The sequence below is a fragment of the Amblyraja radiata genome, chromosome 9 (assembly GCF_010909765.2).
Source record: "Amblyraja radiata isolate CabotCenter1 chromosome 9, sAmbRad1.1.pri, whole genome shotgun sequence".
Taxonomy (NCBI): Eukaryota; Metazoa; Chordata; class Chondrichthyes; order Rajiformes; family Rajidae; genus Amblyraja; species Amblyraja radiata.
Genome location: NC_045964.1, coordinates 68,698,319 through 68,708,366, shown reverse-complemented (window position 1 = coordinate 68,708,366; position 10,048 = coordinate 68,698,319). Strand labels below are relative to the sequence as shown.

Genomic DNA, 10,048 nt, shown 5'->3' with positions numbered 1-10,048 from the left:
TACTATTACGCAGACTATCACACAAACCAATTTCCAGATCCTCAAAAGTCAAGTCAAGTCAAGTCAAGTCAAGTTTATTTGTCACATACACATATGAGATGTGCAGTGAAATGAAAGTGGCAATGCTCGCGGACTTTTGTGCAAAAAGACAAACAACCAAACAAACTATAAACACAATCATAACACACATATTCTTTTACATAATTAATAATGGAAGAAAAACGTTCAGTAGAGTTAGTCCCTGGTGAGAAAGGCATTTACAGTCCGAATGGCCTCTGGGAAGAAACTCCTTCTCAACCTCTCCGTTCTCACCGCATGGCAACGGAGGCGTTTGCCTGACCGTAGCAGCTGGAACAGTCCGTTGCAGGGGTGGAAGGGGTCTCTCATGATATTGTTGGCTCTGGAGTTGCACCTCGTGATGTATAGTTCCTGCAGGGGGGTGAGTGAAGTTCCCATAGTGCGTTCGGCCGAACGCACTACTCTCTGCAGAGCCTTCGGAAAATGATCTCCCGCCACTAATTAGGGACAGTCGGCACGAGCCAGAGGGCTAAGGGAGAGCTGAGAAGGGGAGGAGACAGCAGGTCATGTCTCACTAATGTGATCGATTTTTGTGTGGAGGTGATAAACTTGATTGATGAGGATACGACGGTGAATATTGTCTACGTGGATTTTAGTAAGGCATTTGATAAATATGCCATTAGTTGAATAATGGTGTCATATAAGGTTATAAGGAATAGTAGAATTGGGCCATTTGCCCCATCAAGTCTACTCCGCCATTCAATCACAGCTGATCTATCTCTCTCTCCTAACTCCATTCTCCTGCCTCTTTCCCATAACCTCTGACACCTGTACTAATCAAGAAAATAGAATTACAGATGACGCCAAGATTTGATAAAGACCTCATGGTAGGCTGATCTAGAAGATCAAGATGCATGGTAATTTGGTCATATGGATTCTGAACTGGCTTACTGATAGAAGACAGAGGGTTGTGGTGAAAGGAAAATATTCAGGTCGGATGTTTATGACCAGTGGAGTTCCACAGGTATCTGTGCTGGGATTACTGATCAATATTCATACATATATCCATAGATTTCCATAGATGCTGCTGCACCCGCTGAGTTTCTCCAGCTTTTTTGTGTACCTTCATACTTATATCTATGTCTAGATATCCTGATTTACATCGGGGAGACCAAGCGGAGGTTGGGCGATCGTTTCGCCGAACACCTCCGCTCACAGTCCGCAATAACCTACCTGAACTCCTGGTGGCTCAGCACTTCAACTCCCCCTCCCATTCCCAATCCGACCTCTCTGTCCTGGGTCGCCTCCATTGCCAGAGTGATCAACTCCGGAAATTATAGGAACAGCACCTCATATTCCGCCTGGGGAGTCTGCATCCTGGGGGCATAAACATTGAATTCTCCCAGTTTTGCTATCCCTTGCTGTCTCCTCCCCTTCCTTCACCCTCGAGCTGTCTCCTCCCATCCCCCCGCCCTCGGGCTCCTCCTCCTCCCCTTTTCCTTCCTTCTCCCCGCCACCCCCTATCAGTCTGAAGAAGGGTTTCGGCCCGAAACGTTGCCTATTTCCTTCGCTCCATAGATGCTGCTGCACCCGCTGAGTTTCCCCAGCATTTTTGTGTACCTTCTATGTCTAGCATGTTGTGTCTGCACTGTGAGTGACAGGTGCTACCGCCCCGCCCCCTGTTGCTGTAACTGACAGCTGTTGTCGCCCCGCCCCCTGATGCTGATGCTGCTTCGCCCCGCCCCCCTATGTGGCTGTGACTGACAACGGCTGTCGCCCCGCCCCCTCTACCTCCGCCCGCCCGTTGCTGTGACTGTAGCCCCGCCCCCTGAAGCTGATGCTGCTGCGCCCCGCCCCCATGTGGCTGTGACTGACAACGGCTGTCGCCGCGCCCCCTCCACCTCCTCGCCCGCCCGCTGCTGTGACTGTAGCCCCGCCCCCTCCCCTCCTCTACGGAAACAGCCGAAGGAAGCTCCGACTCCCCTCGGCCCCTCGCCGGCGAGCGGCGTCACTGACCAATGACGGCGTGCCATGTAGAAGCACACGTGGCGCGCCGACGCCGGGATGTGTGGACGCCCACCATTGGCGGCAGCGCGGGTGACGCGGCACGGCGCGGTGGGGGGGGAGGGTTTAAAAGGAGCGCCGCCGGCTGATGGCGGGCCGAGTGTGAGCGGAGAGCGAGGGGGTGGAGCAGCAGTAGCCGCCGCCAGCGGGGTGGACGCGGGAGATGATCGGGAACCGGGCAGGCAAGCTCTGCATCTGGCTGCTGCTCTTGGCGTCGAGGCTCAAGCCGCTCTTAGGGGGTGAGTGAAGGAAGGAGGGAGGGGAGGGGGGTGTGTGGATTTAGTCACAAGCCCCAGGCCTGGTCACTAGGCCCCAGGCCCCGCTCTTGCTCCCTTCGCCGGCCCTGGCTCCCGTCCTCAGGCCCTCATACAGCATGGAAACGGGCCCTTCGGCCCAACTAACCCACACCGCCAACAATGTCCCAACTACACTAGTCCCATCTGCCCGTGTTTGGTCCATATCCATCCAAACCTGTCCTATCCATGTACCTGTCTAACTGTTTCATAAACGTTGGGTTAGTCCCAGCCTCAACTACCTCCTCTTGCAGCTCGTTCCATACACCCATTACCCTTGGTGTGAAAAAGTTACTCCTCAGATTCCTATTATATCTCTCCCCCCCCCCCCCCCCCCCCCCCCCCTCACCTTAAACCTATGTCCTCTGGTTCTTGATTCCCCAAGAGACTGTGTGTTTACCTGATCTCTTCCCCTCATAATTGTATCCACCTCTAATAGATAACCTCTCATCCTTTGGCCTGTGTGCCCAGCAAGGAAGATGAGGAGGAGGAGGGGGAGGGGGTTAGGGATACTGGAAGGGTGTAGGGATGCAGCAAGGAGAAGGGGTAGGGATGCTGCAGGGAGGCTGGAAGCTTGGAGCTGGAGGTTGGGTTGCTGCAGGGTGGTCTGATGTGGAGCTGGGTTGGTGTGCATGTCCTTCTCCAGACTATGGTGGAAGCTGAGAGAACAGTTTGGATGGACAGTGGAGGGGGTGACTGTAAGGAACTGGAGAGCTTTGAAGATATTGGCATGGCCTAATGCCAGACTTAGACACAGAAGTGATCTCCCCACCCCCTACCTTTCAGTAAGATCATGGCTTATTTTGGTCTTGGCTCCACCTCCTTGACTATTCCCTGTAAAGTTTCAGTGTTGGAAGAAGTCAGTGGGTCAGTCGGCATCTGTGGAGGGCGCAATTCACAGATGCTGCCTGATCTGCTGAGTTCCTCCTTTTATGTTTTGCTGGAAATTCTAGTGTTTGCAGTTCTTTGCAACCACATAACACTTTGCTGGCCTACAGACAACAATCTCAGCCTTATAGTTTGAGATTACAATACATTGCATGTACACACATCCTTCCACAAAATGTAAATATAGTATTATAGTTTTCATAATGCCAACTGTTATTTGCTTAATGTTTTCCTGTATTTTCCTAGTTATGGGGATTGGTCCAAAGGGATATAGCATTTTGCTAGTGACCTGCCCTTCCGGATTACTTTGTGCTATTAGGAACATAGAAACATAGACATAGAAAATTGGTGCAGGAGTAGGCCTTCGAGCCAGCACTGCCATTCAATATGATCTTGGCTGATCATCCAAAATCAGTACCCTGTTCCTGCTTTCTCCCCATATCCCTTGATTCTGTTAGCCCTAAGAGCTAGTAACTCAGCTTGACAGGCTGAACAGGGGGCTTTGGCTTTTGTGATTTGACACTGAAGCTTAGTTTTCTGGGTTTCAGTTGTGCAGATTAAGCAGCGGTCAGCATTAGCCATCTAAGTCAAAGTGAGTACTAATGTATCTTCCCACAGTACAATTGTTATTGGGCTAGATATTTTTGGCTGTCTGGATTTCAATGTGGCACTTTGGAACTTGCTGTTTAATCTACATAAATTCAGTTGCTTCAATAATATTTTTATTCCAACATTGCTGTCTCTTCAACATACTCTTCCAAGTAAACCACAAATCAATGCATTTAAAACTGACTAGAGATTGTGGAACGCTGACATTGTCACTGATCTAAATGGATTTTAAAAATGCACTAACTTCAAGAAAGTACCCATTATAATATCAGTTAAGTATTGGTTATTTTTGGGAGGGCTGGATTTGCATGTGGGCCTGATTGATGTATTTGGAGTTATATGTGGGCAAGGCAACCATCATAGTTTTCCTGAAGGGATTTGGGGAACCAGATGCATGTTGGTAGTAATCTCAGAGATTATCAGTATACCAGAATAGGATTAGAGTTCAAGTCTAGATTAGTGATCGTGAGATCTGGGTTCAAGCTCACCACTCTGATATAGTAATAAAGAAACAAGTTAATTGAGTCTTTCTATGTTTAACTACAGTTAGCTTGTATGGTATTCCATTCTGTTTCATGATTTTAGGTATGATATTTTAGCTTGTTTACTGAATATTATAGTGACACATTTGACACTGACGTTGGAGATCATGTCTGGATTAGGGATCCTAAGATCTGGGTTTGAGTCCACTATCTTAATCGCTCTAATGTAAAATTGATTGTCATAGTGGGAAGGAATTATTTTTCTTCAAATTTAGCATCCCTGTTTTGATGGAATTCCAACTGTTGGTGGTTCTTAGTCTTTGACTTTGCAAAGATGATGCATCAGCAACATGTTTTGTGGTGGAGTGTAACAAAGGGAAATTGCAGGTGGACCTATGTACCAGTTGCCCATTTCCCTCTTGACAGTAGAGCCAGTGGACTTCAGAGGATTTTGGAGTTGTTTTGAGTAGATGCACATTTGTGACTGTGGGAGCGAATTAAGCTTTCGAGTTACAATCTACTTTTGGGGTGCCAGAACAGCAATCTAGCTCTCACAATTAGCAAGGCCAGGGAACTGATTAACTTCAGATATGGGAAAGCCAAACCTACCTTCATCAGTGACACAGTGGTGGAGGGAGTCGTTTCAAGTTCCTGCTCATCTCATCTGATCTGTCCTGGACAACTACACACTGATGCAAGAAACCTTACAACACCTCTGCGCATTGTATTTGAGGAGGTTTGGTGTGTTGCCAAATACTCTTATCAAACCACTACAGGTGTGTATTGGAACACGGACTAACTACTTGCTCATCTGATCTGATCTGTCCTGGACAACTACACACTGATGCAAGAAACCTTACAACACCTCTGCGCATTGTATTTGAGGAGGTTTGGTGTGTTGCCAAATACTCTTATCAAACCACTACAGGTGTGTATTGGAACACGGACTAACTACTTGCATCACAGCCTGGTTTGTTAACTCGAGCACCCAGAAATGAAGATGGCTGCAAAAAAATGAACATTGATTGGTCCAACAAGGATATTGGCCTCCAGAACATTGAGGAGATCTACTCGAGGTGCTTTCTCAAGCAAGCAGCTTATATCACTGAAGACCCACTCCACCATGGCCATGTATTTATCTTGCTACTACCATTTTTTGGGGGGGGGGGGGGGGGGGTACAAAGGCCAGAGAACCATTACCTCCTGGTTCAAAAAATGTATTTTCCATCAACCATCAGGCACTTGAACTGTGCTGCAAAACCTTATCCGCAACGCACTGGATTACTGTGGACTTTGTATGATGCTTCTCAGTGTACTTTAGCATGTACTAATGTTATGGTCTGATTACCATATATAACTGATCATTTATAGTTATTTTTTATATATTTATTTGTTGCTGTATTAAGAACGTGTGAAACTTTGTCAGCACCAGAAATGCGACAACTTGAGGTCTGCTGTATGATTTTGTATGTAAAACCCAGATGGTATGCAAAAGTAAAGAATTTCACTGTACCTAGGTACATGTAACAATAAAGTTTCATTGAATCATTGTTTTGTTGATGTGTTTCTAAAGCTGCAGCAAGTGTGAGTTTAGTTATTCCAGTGCTGGTGCATGTGACAATGAAACAGTCTTGACATGTTCTTGAAGATGTAGTCTCTTGGCTCCTGAAGTTGAACTCCCGCAGCAAGTTTCATCATAACCCTGATGATAGGAAAGCTTAGGGGGCTCACTTAGCAATGGTGTGTTCCAGGAACCCCCAGCAACTTGTCGCTGGCTGAGTTGCTCTGACTTAAATGTGGCTGTTGTTGAATAGAATAGAATTACCTTTATTGTCATTCAGACCTTACGGTCTGAACGAAATTTCCAGGTAAGCTAAGCTGTAGAAGGACCCGTTTTAAGAGAGAGTGTTTTATGTCCCAAAACAAACAGAACAGTGCAATTCTTACTTGCAGCAGTGCGACTGACATGTAAACATGCAAAGACAAAAACAATGCCAACCCCCTCCCAAACTCAATGTCATTTGAAGCATATTTGGAAGTTGTAGTGTTTGTTAGGAAGAAGCTGCTCCTGAACTTGATGTTAGTTTTCAGGCTCCTATACCACCTTCCCAATGACGAGTGCAGGGCTCTCGCTTAACTTTTTTTCCCCTGTTGCCAGCCGGGCAACCTTGGCAGCTTTTTAGGTTGTAAATGGCAGTTTAGGTGGTCATTTAAGATGGCTTGCATGACGCGTGCGATAATGTGCACGGACGAAGTGCGTAGTTACCAGTCGGAATTATACTCAAAGAAGCATCCACATATTCTTTCTGTTTCAAATAAAGTCACAAACTAAACATTCACCAATCAAGACATGATATATCCCACTATGACATGCAGCAAAATTATAAGACAGTATCTCAACTCTTTTTACACATTGCAATTAATGCAATTTCTATTAGTTCTTTCCACTTCCAAACAAAAATGTGGTTGGATTATTCAGCGTATGATCAACCTGTGTCAATAAATCCAGGACCATGGTAACATATATGCGTACGTATAGTTGTGAATGTTGCTCATTAAATAACTACAGTACTGATACTCCATATTAAGAGCATTGATTTGCTGTTAAATTGAATTCTGTAACGGTGTCAACGGTAGCAGTGACAATCGAACACTGCGGGTTTAATGTTTCACGTGTTCACAATATAATTAATCCATCTTTATAGATTAAAACAAATATTAACATTGGGAATTAAAACACATTTGATTGCATTCCGTTATCAAACATAGTCAATGTTCGTTCTGAAGACATTTCCAGGACAATAGGGTCAGGGAGGGGTATGTGTGTGAATCAGTGCGGGGTGAATAGATGGCGGGGGGGGGGGGGGGTTAGAAGGCAGTCGGTGCAGAATGGATGGATTGAGGCAGGTGAATTAGTACATGTTGGTTGGAGTAAGTAAAATTGTGAAGGGATAGCACGGGGGATGTCAGTGGTGTTGAATGGGGGGGTTCAGTACGGGATAGATGGGGGTAGACAAAAGTGCTGGAGAAGCTCAGCGGGTGAGGCAGCATCTATGGAGTGAAGGAAATAGGCAACGTTTCAGGTCGAGACCCTTCTTCAGAATGTTCCCCCCCCCCCCCATTCTTCTTGAATGGGAGGATCAGTACAGGATGGATGGGGGGAGGGGGTCAGTACAGTGTGGATCGGAGGGTCTGTGCAGGATGAATGGAGGATCACTACAGGATGAATGAGGGGAAGGTGCAGGATAAATGGAGGGTAGGTCAGTACAGGATGAATGTGTGGATTAGTATAGGATGGATGGGGGATCAGTACAGGATTGATGGAGGAGAAGTGCAGGATGGATGGGAAAGGGGTAAGTACAGGGTGAATTGGGGAACCAGTGTAGGATGGATTGGTGGGGGGGGGGGGTGGCAGGAGAATTAATGCGAGGTGGATAGGGTGATCAGCGCAGGATGAATAGATTGGGGGGGGGGAGATGGGGAGGGGAGCACAGGGGATGTCAGTGAGGACTGAATAGAGGCGGGAATGGGGATCAGTGCGGGATGGAGAGGAGGGGTCCCAGGATAAGAGGGGGGGGTGGAGGGTGCATACGAGGGAGAGAGAGAAGGGGGGCGAGGTATGGAGGAAGGAGGGTCAGCACTCCTCGGACAATATCGCCCGCTGCCTTGGCCGTTGGGAACTCCTCGCCACTGCCCCCTCCTCCGCCAGCCAACGGGGCCAAGCGGTGCAGCTCAAAGATCCTATGGCTATAGTATCTTTGGTGCAGCTGCTTCAGAAGTGTCGGAGCTAATGACGGGTCCCGCACAGCAGCCGCGATAGCGGCTCCATCTCCTCCTCCTCACTGATAGCGGCCGCTGCTTGCAAACCCGCTAACGGCGCTTTAAAAAAAAACCTTCCTGCACGCCGAGGCCTCCCCCTCCCGGCCTCGGCGTGCGGGAGGGTTTTTTTTTAAAGCGCCGTTAGCGGGCTTGCAAGCAGCGGCCCTTATCAGGGCGGGTGGGGGGGCGGGAGGAGGAATAGATGGAGCCGCTATCGCGGTCGCTGCAGCCGCTGTGCGGGACCCGTCATTCGCTCCGACATTTCCTCACCCCGCACCTAGTATCTTTCCCACGCAATACAGCCGTCACCGCCGACACAAAACGTCGCATTCCTTTTCTCCAGAGATGCTGCCTGACCCGCGGTGTTGCTCCAGTTTTTTGTGTCTATCTTCGGTACAAACCAGTATCTGGTTGCCAAGCCGGGCAAAATGACTCTGTGTTTAGGTTGCCCGGCGGCGCTTTGAGTGATCAATGGCACCTGGGCAACCGTTAATTTCGAGCCCTGGAGTGAAATGAGTGGCCAGGGTGGTGTGGGTCTCTGATGATAGCAATGTCTCCTAAGTAATGGCTCCTGTGGATCCCTTCGATGGTGAGGAGGTCAGTCCATGTGATGGACTGGGCAGCATTCACTTTTTTCAATTTCTTTTGGTTCCCGGGCATTTGAGTTGCTGAACTATGCCATAACACAACCAGTCAATATGTTTCTCTATCCAATCTTTATTGGGTAATCCTACATGTCAAACTGTTAATTGGGTGTTCAAAGCTGTTTGGAGCCATGAGAAATTCCCCTAAGGGAAAGTGTACTTGATTGTTATTCACTGGGAAGTCTATGCAAATATAGACATGATTTGAATAGGGCCTTTCTAAATATGGGGAGTGTAGTTGCAAAACAAATATCCATTGCATGAGCCTATTCTCATTTTACCACCCATCTTTATATTCATCAATTATTGTTTTTACCTTTTTGTCTTGTCTCTACAAGACTTCATGGTCTGTTTAGTTTAGAGATACAGCACGGACAAAGGCTCATCAGGCCACTGAGCAATCCCTGCACATTAACTAACAGTACCCTAAGCACACTAGGGACAATTTTACATTTTATACCAATGTGGCGGCACCCAGTGGTGGGGCCACTAGCTACACGAACCCTCAGCAGTCGGGGTAGGGTCACGTGACGGCAATGGCAGGCAGGAGTTGTTACGGGGTATAGGGGTGTGTCCTGAGATAATATAATGAACCCTGGGACAACCCTCTCGAGCTGACCAGCTCTCTACTCTGTACTCACTTCGAGCCGACCAGCTCTCTTCTCTCTAGGGGTGAGTGTCCTTCCACCTCAGCAGGGGCTCAGCTCGAGCCCACGAGGCAACAGCCTCACAGCAGCAGCAGCAGCAGCAGCAGCAACAACAACTTTATGTTAGAGGACCAACGCGCATGTATAACAAATCTATTGTGCCTGAATAATGTAACCCATTTGTTCACCATGTTTGGTGCCTCTACACCAAGCCAATTAACCTATGCCTTTGGAGTGTGGGAGGAAACTTCTTATCTCGGAGAAAACCATGCAGGTCACGGGGAGAACATATAAACTTCGGACAGACAAGCACGTGTAGACAGGATCTAACCAGAGTCTTTGGTGCTGTAAGGCAGTGGCTCTACCACTACGCCACCGTGCTGCCCACTGTGGAATAAATTTTGATTTTAAATTTAAACAAAACACCTTTAATGGTAGAAACTTGCTTTGTATTTTTCCATTGATACAATCATGCTGGCAATGAATGGTAACCCCACTGCCTTAAAGTACCCAAGACCCAGGTTGTTGCTGGCAATGAATGGTAACCCCACTGCCTTAAAGTACCCAAGACCCAGGTTCGCTCC

General features: G+C 47.7%; 1 protein-coding gene across 2 annotated transcripts in view; it reads left to right on the top strand.

Moving 5' to 3' along the window:
• The first annotated feature begins 2,145 nt into the window (after nt 1–2,145).
• Nucleotides 2,146–10,048, top strand: part of sel1l (SEL1L adaptor subunit of ERAD E3 ubiquitin ligase) — a 53,173-nt gene continuing 45,270 nt past the window's right edge. For both annotated transcript variants that reach the window (XM_033027696.1, XM_033027695.1), the window contains exon 1: nt 2,146–2,321. In XM_033027696.1, coding sequence (XP_032883587.1) covers nt 2,246–2,321 — 76 coding nt within the window. In that variant the 5' untranslated portion in view covers nt 2,146–2,245. The remainder of the gene's footprint in view (nt 2,322–10,048) is intronic.